Source organism: Chrysochloris asiatica, unplaced genomic scaffold (genome assembly GCF_000296735.1).
Source record: "Chrysochloris asiatica unplaced genomic scaffold, ChrAsi1.0 scaffold00388, whole genome shotgun sequence".
NCBI lineage: Eukaryota > Metazoa > Chordata > Mammalia > Afrosoricida > Chrysochloridae > Chrysochloris > Chrysochloris asiatica.
The window spans coordinates 1468109-1489960 of record NW_006408906.1 but is presented as its reverse complement, the minus strand read 5'-3'; the positions used below and the strand labels follow the sequence as shown (position 1 = coordinate 1489960).

The following is a 21852-nucleotide window of genomic DNA, read 5'->3' as shown; positions in this document are numbered from 1 at the left end:
CCTCTCCTTGAAACCTCTGCTTCTTTGTTATTTGTGCACTCATTACATAACTCGTCTGAATAACGTCTGTGTCACAATGAGGCCTAGTGAAATTAGTGACAAAGTCCACTAAAGAGCATCGATTTTATCCAGACACATTTGGCCTCCAATTCATTAAGCTTAGCAAGTGAACAGTAATGACACTCCAGATTGACTCTTTTTTTCATTGCTGCTGATGCACGTCCACAAACTAGACACACAGATTTGTCTTTGACTTTAACAACAACAACAAAAAAACCCTATCATTTGTCTGTCCATTTCTCTAGGAAAGATCAACACTGCATCAACTTTTCTTGGTAGTCACAATTTATAGGATGTCACACCACTTAAGTTTTAATAACTATCCAGTGTGTATGTTGTCGGAGACATGATTCTTTTACTTTGATTGCTGTTCTAATCCTGAATTTTGGGTTTGCAATATATCCAACATTCGTATCATCTATTCTTGAGGTTTTTAATCTGTGTATTGTAATTTCCTTAACCTTCATCTGAAATTCAGTTTTTGCGAAGATTGTTGATCATGGACATGTGGATAAAGATTGTATTGAAGCTATTGTCTATGTCAACAAAGGACATCAACAACGTCATCATCAATCATCGGCAGTAAGGTCATCAACCCCACGAGGAATCATCTTATTGCATCTTATCTCACCATCACTGGATTGCCAGAGTTTCACCACAGTGCATTAACACATTCACAACATGTACATGCCCTGCCTGCCTGGCACTGACTGTCCTCTGAGTCATTGCAATACAAGCAGCAGACAGGACACGGGCAGCCACAAGAAGCATGCATGTCAATTCCATCATGTACTTGTATGTATCATGTCTATCCTGTAATGCATGTCCCTTAAAATTTACATTATTATTAAGATTTGCTTAGCATAAATTTATGTTGCAAGGAAAGAAAAGCTCCTAGATTTACTGAACTTCAAGTCCCACCTGCAGTTGCCTTGGAAGTGCCAGATCAAATGATTTTGCAGGCTTTATATGGAGTCCTGGAGTGGTGCTGTGGGCTAATGTGCCAGACTGCAAAGCCGTTTAAACTGCAAGGTCAGTGGTTCAAGCTCACCAGCTGCTCCTTGGAAACCCTACACAGGGTCGCTATGGGATGGACTCGACGTGACGGCACTTAACAACAACGACATATGGCCTATGGGCCAGACATTCCTCATCCCTGGTCTAAAGCAATACATCTTTGGATATCTTGACTGTTCCTTCCCGGAGTGCTGATTGTGGATACCAAGCACCAAATCTTCATTTCTAGATGTCAATTGAAATATTCAGTTTGAACTGTTCCACACTATCTCAAAAATAACTAAAAACTTATTTTTCACTATTATTTAACATGTCCCTATATTCTGTCATTAACTTCGATTTCCCTTTTCTCCACCCCACCCACTCTTCATTGATACTTTCATATCTCTTGTATCCCATCTTTCTTTTTCTTTAATACTTTCATCACATCATAGCTATTTAATTATATCCAGGCTGGAATCTCCCAAGGTCTTCCAAATACCTGAATTTTGTGCCTCCTGTTTCTGTCCCTTACAATTCATCCTTCACACCAGATGATTCATTCACTCAACAAATATTTAACATAAACTATGTAACAAACATATCCATCAGTTTTTCCTACTGTGGTGTCACGTGTGTTGCTGTGATGCTAGAAACTATACCACTGGCGTTTCAAATACTAGCAGGATAACCTATGGTGGACAGGTTTCAACGGAGCTTCAAGGTTAAGAGCAGACTATGACAAAGCAATTGATTGTCTGTTCTGAGTTATTAGCCCTTTAAAACTATGAATATTAGAAAAACATTGTCTGATACAGTGCGAGCAAGATAAGGTTTGAAGGCACTCAAAATACAACTGGAGAAGAGCTGCCTTATCAAAATAAGAAGAAACAGCTGCTGACATTCATTAATGATCAAAATGTAGAAAATAGGAAGTATAAATCTAGGGAAATTGGGAGTTGTCAAAATGAAATACATACAGACTGATATCCTAGGCATTAGTGAACAGGCATTACCCATACTGACTTGGACAACTATTAAGTGCTGTTGAGTCAATTTTGAATCATAGTGACCCTGTATAGGGTTTCCAAGGAGTAGCTTGTAGATTTGAACTACAACCTTGTGATTCACAGTCCATTACTGATTCTATAGCACTACACCAGGAGACCAATGCCTCTTGATACATTCAAGAGGAGTGATGCCACATTCATCATCTAAAAGATCATTTCAAGATCTGCCTTAAAGTACAATGTTGTCTGTGACAGAAATAACATCCATATGACTACAAGAAAATCTAGGTAATTTAAATATTATTTCAAATTAGTGTATCAATCACCAAAGCCAATGATGAAGAAATTGAGGAATTCTACTAACTTCTTCAGTCTGAAATGGATCACTGTGTAATCACAATGCTTAGATGATTACTGAAGATTGCAATGTCAAAGCAGGACAAAAAGAGGAAGAATCCATAGTTGGAAAATATAGCTTTAATGATAAAAATGAAGGTGAAGATCGCATGACAAAAATTTTTTCAAGACCAACAACTATTTCATTGCAAACACTTTTTCAACAACATAAATGGTGATTGTATACACAGAACTCATCAAATTGAATACACAGGAATATAATTCATTTCATCTGTGGGAAAAGGAGCTCTGGTAGCGTAGTAGTTACGATTCGGGCTGCTAACCTCAATGTCAAAACTACCAGCTGTTCCGAGGAAGAAAGATGAGATTTTCTTCTCATGTAAAGATTTACAGCCTCAGAAACCCTATGCAGGGTTGCTATGAGTTGGAACTGACTCCACGTTACACCAGCACCACCACATGTATGGGAAGAGATGATGTAGAAGTTTAATACCATCTACTAAATCAAGGCTAGGGGCTGACTGTGGACTAGATCATCAATTGTTCATATGCAAGTTCAGGCTGAAACTGAAGAAAAAAATGAAAAGTCAATAAGAGTCAACAAAATATGACCTTCAGTAAATCCCACCTGACTTTAATGGCTATCTCAAGAACAAATTTGAGTCACAGAACACTAATCACTAAAGACCAGAGAATTTGAGGGATGACATGAAGTAATTTGAGCTGAACAGAATGTCAAAGGACTACTCAATAAGACAGGTTAAAGCATTATAATGAAAGTTGGAAACATCTAGAGTTATAAAATCAGAAGGAAAGAACATGCTCAGCAGTTCTCAATCTGGAAACACAATTCAAGCCTCTGTTTGTATTATTAAGGATTTTGTGGATAAAATGTTGTCATGGTGTGGTGCTGTGTGTTAATGTGATGGACTGCAAGGTTGGTTTGAACCACAAAGTTGGCAGTTCAAGCTCACCAGAGGCCACTCAGAAATTCTACATAGGGTCAATAAGAGTTGGAACTAACTCAACGGAACTTAACAACAGCAACAATAGCATGAGTAAAATATTAAACGATAAAGGAAGCATCAAAAGAAGATGGAAGGAATACACAGTTATTATACCAAAAAGAATTGGTTGGTGTTCAACCATTTTAGGAGATTAAACTGATGAAGATCTGATGGTATTGAGGGGAAAATCCAAGGAGCAATGAAGGCATTAGAAGGAAACAAGCACTCACTAGTCTATACCACCACTGGAAGACAGCTACCTGTCCAGTTGACTGAAAGAGATCTATATTTGTGTTCATTCCAAAGAAAGGTGACCCAACAGCATGTGGAAATTACTGAATAATATCATTAATGTTAAAGCAAGTTAAAATTTGCTGAAGATAATTAAAAAGAGTTTACATCAGCACATTTACAGGACACTACAAGAATGAGCCTCCAGATGAAGAAAGACTAGGAAGAAAGAGTGTCAAACTACTTCCGAATATTTAATCATTGAAAATCCTGTGAATAGCAGAGAAACACTGTCAGACATAGTGCCAGGAAAATGAGCCCCTCAGGTTGGAAGGCACACAAAATGCGACTGGGGAAGAGCTGCCTCTTAAAAGTAGAGTTGACCATGATGACACAAATGGAGTGAAGCCTGTGGGCATAAAGTCCACGGGACCTCCATTTGTTGATGGGGCACAACTCAAAATGAAGAGAAACAGCTGAAAACATCCATAATAACGGACCATGGAAAGTACTAAGTATGAATCTATGAAAATTAGAAATTGCCAAAAAAGAAATGGAACACATAAACATCAATATCTTAGGCATTAGTGAGCTGAAATGGACTGGTATCGGCCATTTTGAAAACGACAACCACATGGTTTACTATGCCAGAAATGACAAATTGAAGAGGAATGGTGTTGCATTCATTGTCAAAAAGAACATATCCAGATCAGTCATGAGGTACAAGGCTGTCTGTGATAGAATAATATCCGTGTGCCTACAGGGAAGCCCAGTTAATAGCACTATTATTCAAATTTACAAGCACCAACCACTAAAGCCAGTGAGGATGAAATAGAAGAATTCTACCAACTTTTTCAATGTGAAATTGTCAAACAATTGATCATTACTGGTGATTGGAACGCAAAGGTTGGGAGCAAAGAGGAAGGATTAGTAGTTGGAAAATATGACCTTGGTGATAGAGATGATGCTGGAGATCACATAATAGAATTCTGCAAAATCAATGATTTGTTAATTTCAAATAGCTTCTTTAGACAGGATAAGAGATGACTATACACATGGACATAACCAGATGGAGTACATAGAAATCAAATTGACTACATCTGTGGAAAGAGATGATGGAAACAATGCCAGGGGCAGACTGTGGAACAGACCATCAATTACTCATATGCAAATTCAGACTGAAGCTGAAGAAAATGAAAACAAGTCCACGAGAGCAAAAATATGACCTTGAATATATCCCATCTGAATTTAGAGATCATCTGAAGAACAGATTTGATACATTAAACACTAAAGACAGAAGACCAGAGAGTTGTGGGATGATATCAAGAGCATCATTCATGAAGAAAGCAAAAAGTCATTAAGAAAACAAGGAAGAAGGAAAAGGTCAAATGTAATAATTGCTGAAGTGTCTTCCTTAATGGATGATACGTTCTTTCAGGGTTGGGATCATATCCCATTATTCTTGTTACCACCGATTCTCATTGTGTTCCAACCTCAGCAGAGCAGTGCCTGGTATGATCAATGTTCAACACCTATACTGAACTAGATTTAAAGGACACAAATATGGACCCTAGAAAATCTGCAGGAGAGACCTAGGTAAAATACACTTTTCTAACTTTTTAAATTAACTGACATTTTAAAAATGTTATACTTGTTGAGATATTTAAGAATGGACAAGTGTATGTTTTGGTTATGCACAAATTTGCAAAGTATTACACTAGATTATATAGCCTAGTTAACATGTAGATGTTGCCTGGTGACATTCAAAATTCAGAACCAGAAAAAAGAGACTCAAAGAACAAAGAGGAAGTGATTTGCTCAAATCAATAGTTAATTAATGTCAGACTGCTGCCAGAATCTAGTCTTCCTGCTTTGTTCAGTGTTTTGCCCTACTTTACCATTTTGTCTTCTTTTCATATCTTGCATGTCTTTTATAGCCTCCAGGTATGAAAATTTTTTTTTTCAAAATATACATGCAAGAGAGAAATGATGAAGGGAAAGAAGAAAGCACCAGACATCAAAATAATCACTATAACAAAAATGGTGGCAACTAGTCTAATCTAAAAGTCATGAAAAATATAATGCTAAATATTCCTTCAAAATCTGTACGTGAGGATTCAACACATATCTCTTAAGATCACACTCACGAGCTTTAATCTATTAATTCAAACCAAACATCTTCTGTACTCTAGAATACTATAGAAAAGTCCATTTATAGTACTGTTCATTTGTCCAGATTTTATAATTTATATTTAGTAATATCATTCACCTCTAAGGTGCTCTGGTAGTGTAGTGGTTACGAATTGGGCTGGTAACATCAAGAAAGTTTGTCAGTTCAAAACTACCAGCTGTTCTGTGGAATAAAGATGAGACTTTCTGCTCCCGTAAAGATTTACAGCCTCGGAAACCCTGTACAGGTTCACTGTGAGTCGGAACTCTACCCAAGGTATTTAACAAAAACAACAACAACAACAATACCATTCACCTCTACCACTAAATCTGCTGTGAGACATGGGTAGATAGGTAGCTAGATAGTGAGACAGACAAACAGGTGACTGATAGATAATTGGATTATAATCTGATTTTACATACAAATATTATAAAGCGCTCAATTATAGAAGAAAACCTCTTGTACACTATACGGAATAAAATGAGATTATGATTTGAGCATAATACAATAAAGAAATGAGATGAATAGATTCCACACAATTTGGAACTAAACATTTAATACAAATCTCTGTCATCTCATTTGTAACAAACAAGTGAGAATAATGAAAACCTGAAACCCTATACAGGGTCACTATGGGTCAGAAATGACTCAACGCATTTAACAAAAACATGCTGTTCAAGAGGTGTCTTTGTCTGATGCAAATGGTTAAACACTTGCTACTAGTTCAAAGGTTGGTGGTTCATACACACCCAGATGCAACTCAGCTATCAGACTTGGTGATATGCTTCCCAAAGGATACAGTCTTGAAAACCCTATGGAAAAGTTCTACCCTACACACATGGTATCAATCACCATGAGTCAGAATTAATTAAATGGCAACTATTAACAATAGGTTGTCTAGGACGTTTCTTTGAGTCAAAGAGAGAAAAGGAAGAAGAATTGGAAAATAAATTTGAAATATGCATGTTGACCACCACTGAAATTCAAGAGGACTATAAACGGAGTAATGGTATGGTGCTGTGGGTTAATGCGCTGGACTGCAAGGCCAGTTTGAAAGGCAAAGTTGGCAGTTCAAGTTCACCAGCTGCTCCTAGAAAACCCTATATGAACTGTCTCTGCAGTACTTAATGACAACAAGATAAATATAGTAAAGGAGCCCTTTTGGCACCGTGGGTTAAGCCCTGGGTGGTTAGTAGTAAGGTTAGCAGTTAAACCTACTAGCCACTCCAAGGGAGAAAGATGAGATTGTCTGTTCCTGTAAAGATTTAAAACATCAGACACCCTATAGGTCAATTCTACTTTGTCCTATAAGTTTGCTATGATTTGGGGTTTAGAAATGTAATAAGCCCTGATGAGACTCTAGCTAAGCATTCGTGTGTTAATTGAACCTATCAGCAGTCTGAACCCACCAGCTGCTCCACAGGAGAAAATACCTGGTGATCTCATCCCATAAAATGTACAGTCTAGGAAACCCTATGGGGCAGTTCAACTCTTTGTCATTCAGAATTTCTATGAATTGAAATTGACTTGCAGACAACAACAACATAAATGAAATGATACTTTTAGTTTAGTAAAAGACATTGGTAAATTACCTTCTAAAACATATTTAGCAAGCTATGGTAAACAATTACTAGGCATTTATAAATTATTACTATGTTGTTATTGTTAGGTGCTGTAGAGTTGATTCTAATTCATAGACACTCTGTGAACAACAGAATGAAATATTTCCTGGTCCTTTGCCATCCTTACAATTGTTGTTATATTTCAGCCCATTGTTGTTGCCACTGTGTCGATCCATTTTATAGGGATCAGCTTCTTTCTCACTGACTCTCCACTTTACCAAACATGATGTCCTTCTCCACGGACTGTTCCCCTCGATCCAAAGTACTTGAGATGAAACCATGCCATCTTCTCTTCTAAGTAGCATTCTGGCTATACTTGTAATTCAAATTTGTTTATTCTTCTGGCAGTCCATTGTACTTTCAATATTTTTCACCAACCCCATAAAACTTAAAAAGCATTGATTCTACTCTGGTTTTCTTTAGTCATTCTCTAACTTTCATATGCATATGAGCTAACTGAAAACACCATAGTTTGAACCAGGCACAACTTACTCTTCAAACTGATATCTTTGCTCTTTAACACTTTGAAAAGGTCTCATGCAGAAGATTTGTCTAATGCATCAATTATATCCTTTGATTTCTTGACTCATGCTTCCATGAGCATTGATTGTAGAGTCAAGCAAAAGGAAATATTTGACAACTCCAAACTTTTTTCTGTTTATCATGATGTTATTTATTGATCCATTTGTGAGAATTTCCATTTCTTAAGGTATAATACATACTGAAGACTATCATCTTTGATCTTCATCAGTAAGTATATCATATCCTCAAGACCAGCAAGGAAGATTGTGTAATTTGCATATCTCAGGTTGTCTTCCTCCAATCTTGATATTATATTCATCATATAATCCATATACTTGGATTATTTGCTCAGTATATAGACTGAATAAATATGGGAAGTATACAACCCTGACAAACACATTTCCTAATTTTAAACCACTGAGAATCCCCTTGCTCTGTTTGAATAACTGTCTCTTTGTCTATGTAAAGGGTCCTCATTAAATGTTCTGGGATTGTTATACAAACTATGTGTAACATTCTTCCCAATGTTATACATAGGTTGTTAGGATGTTGTTGTTGTTACGTGCCGTGGAGTTGGTTCTGACTCATAGCAACCCTGCATAGGGTTTCCAAGGCTGTAAATCTTTACGGGAGCAGAAAGCCTCAACTTTCTTTTGCGGAATAGCTGCTAGTTTCAAACTGCTGACCGTGAGATTAGCAGCTTGATTCGTAGGATTTATACATTCAAATGCATTTGGGAAGTCAATTAAAGCACAAGTAAACATCTTTCTGGTATTCTTTATTCTCAGTCAGATCCATCCATCTGACATTAACAATGATATCCCTCATTCCACATCCTCTTCTGAATCTGACTTGAGTTATGGCAGTGCCTGACGATGAACTGTTGTAACTATTTTTGAATTATCTTCCACAAAATTTTACTTGCATGTAATGTTAATAATATCATCAGATAATTTCTGCATTCTGTTAGGTCACCTTTATTTGGAATGGGTGCAAATATGCATCTCTTCCAACTGGATAGTCAGGTAGCTGTGTCCCACATTTCTTGTCATAGATGAGTGAGCATCACCAGCACCGCATCTGTTTGTTGAAACATTTCGACTTGTATTCCATCAATTCCTGAAGCACTCTTTTCCACCAATGCCTTCATTGCAGCTTGGACCTTTTCTTTCAACATTATCAGTTTTTGATCATATGCTATCTTTTGAAATGATTGAACATCCATCAAATATTTATGGTACAGTGACTGTGTATTCCTTCTATCTTATTTTTATGCACTCTACATCATTTAATATGTTCCCCCATAGACTCCTACATTATTGTAATTTGAGGCTTGAATTTTCTCCTTAACTATTTTCAGCTTGAGAGATGCTGATCTTTTACTTCTTTTTTGGTTTTCTAATTCAAGAACTTTTCACATTTCATTATAATAGTTTACCATGTCTTTTAGAGCCACCCTTTGGTATTTTTTATTCAACTCTTTTATGTCATCATTTCCCCAATCTCTTTAGCTACTCTGGGTTCAAAAACAAGTTTCAGAGTTTTCTTTAACATCCACATTATTTGTTTGTTTGTTGGTTTTCATTGTTTCCTGTATTTTTAATCACTTTTCACTTTCTTTATGCATGATGTTCTTGGTGTCATCTCACAACTCCTCTGGTCTTTAAATTCAGGTGGGATATATTCAATGCCAAATTTTGTTTCTCTTGCACTTGTTTTAATCTTCTTCATCCTCAGCCTTAACTTTTATATGAGCAATTGATGGTCTGCTCCACATTCTTTAGGATTGTTTAGGTTGATGATACTTATTTCATTATTAAATGTCATTTAAGTTTCTCCATTGCCTCTTTCCACAGATGTAGTTAATTTAATACCTGTGTTTAGATGGGGTTAGGACCATTCCAAGTACCACACCAGTAACTAACAGTGCATATTGATTACATGTTTTATCATTTTCAGACTGAAAATGTTGGTAGAATTCTTCATCATTAACTTTAGTGTTTGAACATAAAGTTGAATAATAGTGATAGTAACTTGTCTTCCTTGTAGCCATTTGGATATTATTCTATCTCACACAGCATTGTACTTTAAGACAGATCTTGGGATGCTCTTTGAATGCAATGGGATTTCTATTCAATTTGTGGTTCCTGACAAAATAAATCATGAAATTGCCTGATTGAAAATGACCTATACCTGTCCATTTTACCTTATTAATTCCTAAGCTATCAATCTTTATGCATTCTAGTTCATTTTGAATGGCTTTTGATTTTCCAAAGTTCATAGTTCATACATTCAATTTTATGATAATTAATGGATACTTGTAGCTGCTTTTTCTCAATTAAGTTGTATACCATTTGTAAATGTAATTCCTGAAAGCTTTGCTTCACCCATGTCATCTCTCTATTCCGAGGAGGCAGTTCTTCCCTAGTCATATTTTGAGTGCCTTTCAACCTGAGGGACTCATTTTCCAGCACTACATCAGACACTGTTCCACTGCTACTGATAAGGTTTTAATTGTGTAAACATTCAGAAGTGGTCGACCTTTTCTTCTTACTGGTCTGGCTTAGCCTGGGAGCTCTGCTGAAACCTGTCCACCCCAGATTGCCCTTCTTGTATTTAAAATATTAATGGCAAAGCTTCCAGCATCACAGCCACATGCAAGCCATCACAGTATGAAAACTGGCAGATGAGTAGTGGTGGCTAAGTTGTTGTTAAGTCCCTTTAAACTGGTTTTGAAAGAACTCAAAGTGACCCTATACACAGTTTCCAGATAGAGACTTGTGGGTTTAAAGCTCTGACTTTGCAGTTAGCAGTCCAATACTTATCCTATAACACCACAGATGAATGATGGAACTTCTAATATAGATGAAGAAAACATTTGAAGAATTAATTATAAGAAAGAAAGCATTTTGAATATTGAAAACAATTGAAACTCTGAACATTTTGCCTGTGGATAAACTTCTCAAGCCAAACCTTATAGCAACATGGAAACTTCTTTCTACAATGAAAATATATTATTTAAACATGGTTGTCTAAGAACCATAAATGTTTGCTGTACTATCTTCATATGAATCATGGGAAATGCAAAGGAAAGTCCTCTGTTTGCTAATAAAAGTCTTCTGTAAAATGGCTTAGGGGATAACATAAAGTAATTTATTGTCTGGTTAGTTAAGCAGATCATTACGAATATGTATTAACATCATCCAGTAACATATCTTTTAATAGGTAAAACAAAAGGTGTAAAATAGACTTTTGAAATCCAGAAAATTTTGACACAATTAGCTGATGTTACAATGTTGACATATATGTACACATCCAAAATATTCTATAATTTTATATACACTTAGAGTTTTAAAAACATGAAGAAAGTTAATTCATATGAATATTTTGGTATTTGCATCAATATTCTCCTCAATGTTTTGACACATTTCAATTTGATTTGGGCCACGATTCCTTAGTATGAATATTTTACTTTGTTCTAGCAAATAAATTGATACTTATAAAAAGAAAAATGTTACTTATTTTATCTAAGTTCCATATGCAGGGACATGTGGAACTGCTCAACATATTCAAATAAGTGAAAAGAAAAACGTAAGAAACTATCTTATGCATAAAAATTACCTCTCAGCAAGAGTTTGCTGCTCATTGATTCCAACATTAAAAAGTACTGGATATACATGAAGCAACTGTCCTTCTTTAATCTGTAGAGGTAGTGACTCAAACACTCTAGCAGGAAGTTTGACTTCTACCACATAATGTTCACTAAAGAAAGTGGAGAACAAAATTAAAAAACAAAGGCATCACTTATTTCATTATTAAATGTCATTTAAGATTCACTGGAAAGAAACAATAGTGCTGGATTTAGGTATCTGGCTGCTTCATGCTTACTTTCTATCATGAATTTATTAATGCATTCACTATTCACTTCATCCCACTATTACATTATTTGGCCCCAAAAGTTGTAAAGATCGGATTACATGTTTGATTTCTCTCTATGACTCTTAAGTACTTCAGTAATGCAAGAAGTGATCAAATAATTTTTGTATACCCAGGGCAATGGGCATAGGAAAGCTCACTATTTCTCTTGATTTAATTATTTTCAAAATGCAATACATTCCAAAAGAAGAAAGAGTAACTGAATGATGTTTTTTTTTTAAATAAGGTAAACATTAATAAACCAAATAATTTAAAATATTTTGGCATGGCCTGATGGTCTATTATTGATGAACTTCCTTGTCGGTGATGGTCTGATGGTACTGTAATGATTTAATTATTTAAGGTGCAACAAACAGTCTAGGTTAACATTTGCTAATTAAAAAACGAAAATTCTTTTCAAAAAATCAATTTACAGTTTCATTGATTTTTCAGTTGCTTTTGTTTTTGTTTCATTAATGTATGCATCAATATTTGTTAATTTTTATGATTTTGCTTGTTTAAGTCTTTTCTGCCTTTTCTAGTTTCTTAAGAAGGTAGCTTATATTATTGACTGGAAAGTATTCTTCCTAGCATTGGCATTTAAAGCTACAAATTTTCTTTGATTACAGCTTTAGTTTCATCCTATACATTTTGATTTATTGTATTTTTGTTTTCATTTAATTCAAAATATTTCCTCTTTTTCCTTGTAATTTCTTTTTTGAACCATATGAAAATTGTTATTTAGAAGTGTTGTTTTCTTTTCAAATATTTTGAGATAATCCAAGTTACGTAGCTTGCTTATTTCTAGTTTAATTCTGTTTGGGGGAAGGAGCTCTGGTGTAGTGGTTACGAATCGGGCCATGAACTGCAAGGTCAGCAATTTGAAACTACCAGCGGTTCCGCGGGAGAAAGATGAGGCGTTCTGCTCCAGTAAAGATTTACAGTCTCGGAAACCCTGTGCAGGTTCGCTATGAGTCGGAACCGACTCCACGGCACTTAACAACAACAACAACAATGGTCAGATAAGGTATGGTGCTGTGTGGTAAAGGACTGGACCGTAAGGTCAGTTTGAACCACAAGGTTGGCGGTTCAAAATCACTAGCCATTCCTTGGAAACTCTTATCAAGGGTCGCTAGGAGTCAGAACCAATTTAATGGCACTTAACAACAACAACAAGGAGCTCTGGTAGTGTAGTGGTTACGAATCGGGCTGCGAACCTTAAGGTCAGCGGTTCGAAACTACCAGCCGCTCCGCGGGAGAAAGATGAGGCTTTCTACTCCCGTAAAGATTTACACCCTCGGAAACCCTGTACAGGGTCGCTATGGGTCGGACCCGACTCGATGGCACTTAACAACAACAACAACAACAACAACAATGATCAGATAACATACTTTGCATGCTTTCAATGTACTTAGAATTGTTTTATGACACGAATACAATCTACTTTTGTTTCCAGGAGTGTTTTATAAATGCTTGTTAGGTCAAAGTGTTGTTTACCTCTTCTGGATATTTACAGATATTCTGCTTAACTATTTTAATAGTTGTTAAGAGTAAGACATATTTTATCTGATATTAGTTCTTTTGAAGTACTCTTTTCATGGTATCTCTCTCTTAAAAAATTCTTTTAAATTTAGCTTCATTGTGTCTATGAATATAACATGTGCAGTACTAATTTTGTCTTATGAGTTTTATTTCTAGTCTGATAAACTTTTTCCTGGTCTTGGATATCCAAGCAAGAGTATTTCAGGTCATTCTAATATGGCTTGACCTTTGTGTGCCATTTTGATATATATATACATAATTATTTTTCTGACTCTACTTTCTTAGGTATTAAATAGATATTATCTTATATACCATTCTAATTCTTTTGTTGATAATTTTGTTTACTTTTTTAAAAAATCATTTTCTTATACTGCTTACTCTGGATTTCCATATGCATCTTTAAATATAGACTATTTCGGATTGTTGTTTATAGTGAGTTGGCTCTGATTAATAGTGAACTAGTCCTATGCTTCATTCATGAGTATAGATATTTTTTAGTCAGTTATTTTCACTGTTGTATTAATCCATCTCATTGAGAGTTTCTTTTGTTTTTATTGGCCTTCTAATTTACCAGTCATGACAGTACTAAGGTCCCCTGTATATATATATATATATATTTTTTTCCATTTTAACCTGAGAATGTTTCAAGTTTTAAATATCTTCACATAGCATTTAAAAGTCCTAACACTATAATGGCTGAAATTACATACATAATTTTATATGTTGACTAAAATTATTTACCAAAGTATATAATTCTTGAGAGCTCTATTCTAAACACCATCATTTTTGTTATTATTTATGATAATTTGTCCTTCAAATACTGATCTTCAAAGCTATGTGTTTAAAATGCTTCTTGGAAATCTCATCATCTGAGCATGAATCTTAGAAATATACAAGAATAATGGCAGTGTATGCCTCTGACATAGAAATGCATCTTTTCTAAAATGTTTCTGCTGTTAAATGAATTTATTTTAAAGTCATCTCAAGAATTATGACACTATTAACCAAATGATTCCTGAAAAAGTAAAAACATTAGGGCTTAAAACTGGATAGTAATAAAAGAGTAAAATGTTCTCCACAAGTATGCTTTCTGTCCGAATTTCTCATGTATCATGGAGGAGAATTACCATAATCATTCTAGTGCAGCAGAATTTACACACATTATAAGACTAAAAGGAGTTTTTCAAGATCTTCCTCTGTCATTACACCTACATTTATTCCTCACCACAAAAGAGAGAAAAAACACCTACATTTATTTCTCACCACAAAAGAAAAGAGAGAGAGAGAGAGAGAGAGAAAAGAGGTAATAGAAAAATTCACAAAGAAAAGCTGAATTTCTCTTGGGTCCTTTGTTAAGAATTAATACAACATGTCTAGGCACTACTTACCGCCTTCCTGTTATAACTGGCAAGACATCATTAGAGTTAGCTTCAATTATTTTAAATGCTACTTTCTTCAAATCTGAAATGCCAACAGCCATGTCTTCTAGCATTCCAATTTCATCACCTAAACATGAGAAAAGGTGTCTCGTTACAAATGTGCTATTTGAAGAAAATGTCACTAGCTACTATGGCTTCATGCTGGAATTGGGTCTAGCATTTTAGTGAATGAGTTTCTGAATGCAGTGACTCCATTCTAAAAGCTTTTACTCAGAGGCTGAAGGCTTTCATCAGTGAAATAAGAATGATTTCAATGGACTCCAGCTGTCACTGTAACTTCTGAGGGAAGGAAGACTGTACACATTTGCTGAGAGGCAAGAAAGAAGATTCAACTAGGTAATGAAACAAAATACTGTGCAGATCTCTTTCCATGAACAGGGCTGGTATTTTATTTCTAAGAAACAACAACAATGATTGAATCAAAAATCATTGGCCCTGGCTCCTACTGGATATATAAGTCAATATGTTGACAAATAAAGCTTGACAAGGAGGTAATTAAGAAAGATTCTAGACTAGTTCTCTCCGATAGGAGTACAATACTAACACATATGTAACTTTAAACTTCCTAGTAATCATATTGAAAAGGGTAAAATTTTTAAAAGTGAAATTAAGTGTAATTATATATTTCACTTAACCCAGTATCAAAAATATAATTTCAGCTTGTTAATCAGTATAAGAATATTAATTAGATAATCTACTTTTGTTAGTCTTTTAAATCTGGTCTGCATATGTAATATATCTTCATTTGGACTAGACACATTTTAAGTGCTCTAGTAGCCAAATGTGGCTACTGCATTGAACAGCACAGTTCTAGACATTAGAAGATTGGGCCTTTAAAGATGAAGTCATTTCATCTATGTTGGCACTGAGCCTTTTATATTATAAAAAGATCTAGATGTCATAGGACTCCATTATGAAAAAATCTATAACTCAATTTTCAAAATATAATGGAGTAAAAGAAGAGTTATAAGGTGAACAGATGCAAAGAACTAAAAGTTTGTATTCATTCTGTAACAGTTGATGCAATAAAGGTTTATTTCTCATTTTGGTACTTAACTGGAAAACCTAGAGATCAAACATCACTATGAATATGCTTTTAACATGTATTGAAGTAATACTCACTGTATGTACTTAGGAGTCCTTCATATTGTACTATCAACCCAACTGTGTGGAGCTGCTCTAAGAAGCTAGGATCCTGCAAACATGTATGTAATTTGATGATAAAACCACAGACCAATCCAGCAAGCTAAAAAAAAAAAAAAAAAAGTATTGAAGAAATCAAGAGGTCAGCAGTCCCATTACTTGAATTATTTTAATGCTTTTGAGGAGACATCATAGTTTGTACTAAAAAATTTTCAAGTATATTTAACAAAACAATACCTATTTACATGTACATATTAAAATAAATTGACATCTTTTAATAAAAAGCTTAAGGAAGGTAGCATGTGAAAAGGATAATAAAGCAACTGGGCTTTGGAGTTAGGGGGTAATGTCTTCAAATAGTCTTCAATCAATTCTAAGAGTTAAACAATGAAATGTTATTTAAGACTCCAATTTTTTTTAATATATGTAAAACAATGAAAGTAGCATGCATTTTATAAAGCCATGGGAAGGACACAGAGCAAAAACTTGTATAAGGTAGAACATAATGCTCTGTTCACCATTAAAAGCGAGAAATGGAGATAAGGATCCTTGGGTTAAAATATTAACTGCCTTTAAATGTTTAACAAGAGAGGTCCTCTTTCTCTTTCCTTCCATGTTGTTTGTCTAGAAAACTTAATTATGTGGGTGGTGACTGGTGAGGAGCAGTTATTGTGATGGAGGCCAGCTTTACTACCTCGAGTAAAGTTTAATGTAGGGAAGGCAGACAGACGGTCCTGTCGAACCTCCCATTGAAGTGTTATTACCTTGCAAACTTATTTTATAAATGAAAGAGAAAATCATTATGAGTTGTATGTGGGAACTTTATTGATAGAAGGATGCTAGTCCTGACTATAGTGCAAAGCAATCTCTTTCCTTACACTGTGTATAAACACCCCCCACATACACACACACACATCTCCAGGTATAATACAATAGCAGCCTAGGCTACCCTTTACTCCACAGACCCCGTATTACATGAAGAATGAATATTTCAGACATATCATCACTTCTTTTCTTTTCAGAAATAAATATGGCCTAATAAATGCCATATAGTATTCAATTCATAGCTATTATTAGAAAAAAAAAATTGCCACCAAACTTTTAAGAACAATTCTCAATATAAAATGGCCCAAAAGAGAACTCTCCCCTTATCAAGGATTGCATGTGAACAATTCAGCACTATACCAACATCAACAACAATCACAGGCACCTACTGCTTGACTGAAGACAATGTCTCTTCTTAAAGTCAGCATCAAACACTGGGGCAAGCTGTATGCAAGTTCCTGAAGAAGCACAAATGTCAGAGACTGCTTGGCTCGGTTCACCATTTCTCCCATGCACTCCTTCAGGTTAAGGATGAGGGGACACAACTGTCCATACCAGTCCTCTGGGTGGGGAATGTAAGAACAGTAGGAGAGATGAAGGAAGGTCTTACAACCTTTGATTCATTTACTTTTTCAGTATAGTTATACATATTAAAATTGACAATGATTAGATTTGAAATTTCTTGATGCAAATATTTCCACTGAGCTCCAGAGGTATAAAACCAGCTACCCATTGGTTCTTCCACTTTTATGTATCCTTCACATTATTAGCAGAGCTCTGCTCATCTCTGATTTGTGCCATGGTATTTTAACAGATGGTGCCACCAAATTTTCTATGCTAGAAATGTGAGGTTTATAAAACTGTTCCAACTGTGTCTCTCCATTTACTTAGTCATTATCTTCATTCTACTACTGTAATATCATCTTCCCCTTGCCCTTCCCATATTTATTACTATCACTTGGATCACAGCTTCCAAACTAAGTGATCTCTCTGCTCCCAATCATTCTGTTGTCAATAAACACATTCCAACTCACAGTGACCCTGTAGGCCAGCAGAGAACTGTCCCTTAGAATGTCTTTCTCTCATGGAGTCTCTGGTAGGTTTGCACCATTGGCTTTTTTACTTTTTTTTTTTTAAAGTTTTTATTGTGAATTGCATGAAAGCTTACAGGGCAGATTATCAGTTTAACATTCAACAAATCATATACTTAATTTCATTACAATGCTTGTGCTCTTCTCCTTTGATGGTCCTAGGGTCCTCTGTTTCTGGACTGTAAGATTAACTATGGCCCTGTTTTTGTTAAAAAAAAAAAAAAAACTTCTACCTTTACAATTGTGACAGTCACAATTAGTCATGATAACAATTACTCACTATTGAATTATAAGAATCTTATCCCCATCTCTTTTCACCAGACCCATCTAGACAAGATGAAAACTATTCAGTTAGTGAACAGTCTGTACTCGTACTTAACCACTGTACCATCAGAGTACCTTACTTGCAGCATCTTGTCAAGACTGTTGTTACAGTGAGTTTTCTAATCCCATCCCATCACTCATTCCCCTACTTCTTTACTTAGCATATTTTTAAAACACTGACACATTCAGAATAATGGACCGCCTCTTAAAAAATATTTTATTACCTGATATCTTCTCACTTGTCCAAGTCTCTTACATCAGAACTTCTTCACTTGCAATCTCAAAACCCAGATGAATTGAAAAGCATGTATCTCCCTAATTGTGCACTATTTCGGTGCCTATGCAAACACTGTATCTCCTCCTATATTTATTTTCCTGACAATTTATCACTGCAGACTTAATACAGCTTTTGTTTTTCCAGGAATTCTCCTATGATTTTCCCCATACTTTCCTCCATTTCTCCTGAAAGGTGGGTTGAGTTCACTTATTTATATGCCCATAGCACCTAGAACCTACTGTTACAGGCTTACTCACTGCTGTTTCCTCTTCTAGAAAAGGAGCTCACTTACGGTAAGGAGTTTGATTTTTAATAACTTGATCTTCAGAAAGTAGCATGATACTTAACATATAGTAGGCACTCAAGTTTCAGTTAAAAGAGCAAAGTTACAGTAAATATAACCAGCCCTTTCGGTACTGACAAAAATGAGCAAATCAAGTTTCTGAGAATATTTGGATTTCAAACACTGTTCCTTCAAATCAGGATACATAATTGAAACCATCTCTGCTAATTATGTCTAGATTTTTAACATGCTTCAATTATATAACTTTGCCATACTGTATACAAACAAGTTTTATTCTGTTTAAGTTTATTTGAAAATCAGAGCCCTGGTAAATGCCAAATATTATAAACTCTGGACTGTGTAATTTTGCCTTAATATATAAAGAGATTAACAGTAGGGTGACACATGCAGTTTAGTATAAATGAGTGCAAGTAGCAGAATCACAGGTGAGGCATAATCTAAAATGAGACAATATTTTCAGCACAAAAATGTAGGCATCATAGTGATCTTGCTGTTGTTGTTAGGTGCCATCGAGTCAGTATCGACCCATAGCAACCTTATGCACAGCAGAATGAACCACTGCCCAATCCTGGGCCAGCTTCACTGCTGTTGCCACATTTGAGTCCATCGATGCTGCCACTTGGCCAATCCATCTCATTGGGGGTCTTCCTCTTTTTTTTTCTGACCCTCCACCTTACCAAACATGATGTCCTTCTCCAGAGACTGGTCCGTCCTGACAATATGTCCAAAGTATCATAGTGATACACATGGTCAATTACTAGTAAAGACCTTGCAGTAATTACAGAGAACAATTAAAAGTATCATAGTTATCATTGTACTATGCCTATTGTCCCTTATTTTATATTGTAGTGTAATAGATTAGATGAAAGCAACCAAAATAATTTAAAGAATAATTAATGACCCCAACTTAATAATAAATATGTTCTTTCTAACCTTCTATATTAAAGCCTATGAGGTGTCCTATTGTAAAACATTTTAGGAACACTATTGTTGTCATTGAGTTGGTTCCAATTTATAAAGATCTTGTATAGGATTTCCAAGGCTATAAATCTTTGCAGGAACAGGAAGCCTCATCTTTCTCCCACAGAGGAGCTCATGGACACAAACTGCTGACTGTGTAGTTTCCAGTCTTGTGTTTATCCTCTAGGGTCACAGTGCTCCCTTAGGAACATTGTTGTTTTTGTTGTTAAGTGCTGTTGAATCAGTTCTAACTCATAGTGACCTTGTATAGGGTTTCCAAGGAATGGCTGGTGAGTTTGAACTTTGGACTTTGTGGTTCAAACTGACCTTGCATTTCAGTGTATTATCCTGCACGGCCACACCAGGACTCCTTAAGAAGATTAGGGGTTATGGTTTTTAAAACATTGCAGGATTAAATGTTGTGATAAGAATAAGAAACTCTAGAGAAAGGGAAATTCAATGTAACCAGTTAATAAATGACTCACATATAGGCATCTGAGGATAAAATATGGACAGTTGTTGTTGTTGTTATGTCCCATGGAGTCGGTTCCGACTCATAGCAACCCACCACAGGGTTTCCGAGGCTGTAAATCTTTACCAGAGCAGAAAGCCTCATCTTTCTCCCACAGAACAGCTGGTAGTTTCGAACTGCTGACTGTGAGATTAGCAGCTCGATTTGTAACCACTATGCTATCAGAATTCCTTAAACTATGGACAGTAGTTCAATTTATATAAATATTGATTAACTATTGAGCTCTGGTAGCATAGTGGTTACGAATCGGGCTGCGAACCTTAAGGTCAGCGGTTCAAAACTACCAGCCGCTCCGTGGGAGAAAGACGAGGCTTTCTACTCCTGTAAAGATTTACACCCTCGGAAACCCTGTACAGGGTCGCTATGGGTCGGAACCGACTCGACGGCACTTAACAACAATAACAACATTGATACTTATGTCATTTGAACAAGTAAAAGCACAAATGGTGGTAATCAGATATTATCAGAATAAAAGGTGCATTAACAGATACCAAGAGAGAATGCACTATATTCCTAAATCTATTTTTTATATTTGCATTATTTTCTCTTGTTTATTTTCCATTCACTCACTATTTTTTAAATTGTTCTCAATATGAATGGATATTAAGAACACACACACTAGGAAAACATATTTCTATAAATGGGTAGAGATGTAGATCTTAAAAGATTATTATTGTTGTTAAGTGCCATCGAGTAGGTTCCGATTCACAGACACCCTGTAAAGGGTTTCCTAGGAGCGTCTGGTGGCTTTGAACCACCAACCTTGCAGTTAGCAGTCTTGTGCTAATCCTACAGCGCCACACCAAGACTACATATTAAAAAATAATAGACTGAAAATCGGTGTCATTTTGAGTTTAACTCTATGGAGATCATTTCTAACATGTATATATGTGTAAAAACCCTCAAACATAAAATAAAGTATATTTGCAGTAGGTGGCGCTGCTTCATAAGGCTGCAATAAAACTACATTGGTACTAGTCATTCCATTCAAAGCATTTTTTACTTTTTTAGTTTACCAAACAATACATGTTTATTTCTTAAGTATCCTGCATCGTACTATCCTGTATACTCTTTCTAGTTAGGAAATGGAAAATCTACCTAGATATATACTTTCTTCACTACATTTCAAATTTATAGTTCAAATGAAATTTAGTGTTGGTATTCAGAGTCTTTATAGAAGAAATCTCATGGATTTTTTCATAAGCAATCAGGGTGATATATTTAATTGTTCTAAACTTCTCTATCACACTTATTTAACCACTAGATTCTTAACTATGAATTGCATTCAGATAACCAAAAAAGTTGTCAGATAAGAACTGGACTGATAATCATATGTTAGTGACTCAAACCTACTGCCCTCCTTGGAACCTTATGCAGTGTTCCTATGAGTTGACACTAACTTGATGGCAGTTAACAACAACACTTAAAAAGAAGCATTTGATGGCTGGTCCTACTAAAAGTGGAAACCTGAAAGATGTAGGCTGTTTCAACTGATGATCTAAAGATACAAACATTCCAGAGTCTC

General features: G+C 35.5%; 1 protein-coding gene across 1 annotated transcript in view; it reads right to left on the bottom strand.

The window, feature by feature from the left end:
* The window catches only part of INPP4B (inositol polyphosphate-4-phosphatase, type II, 105kDa), a 713554-nt gene that overhangs the window by 144644 nt on the left and 547058 nt on the right, over positions 1–21852 (bottom strand). The window contains exons 16-19 of the mRNA XM_006876519.1: positions 17229–17401; positions 15994–16117; positions 14821–14938; positions 11597–11737 (exon numbers count right to left, since the gene is read on the bottom strand). Coding sequence (XP_006876581.1) covers positions 11597–11737; positions 14821–14938; positions 15994–16117; positions 17229–17401 — 556 coding nt within the window. The remainder of the gene's footprint in view (positions 1–11596; positions 11738–14820; positions 14939–15993; positions 16118–17228; positions 17402–21852) is intronic.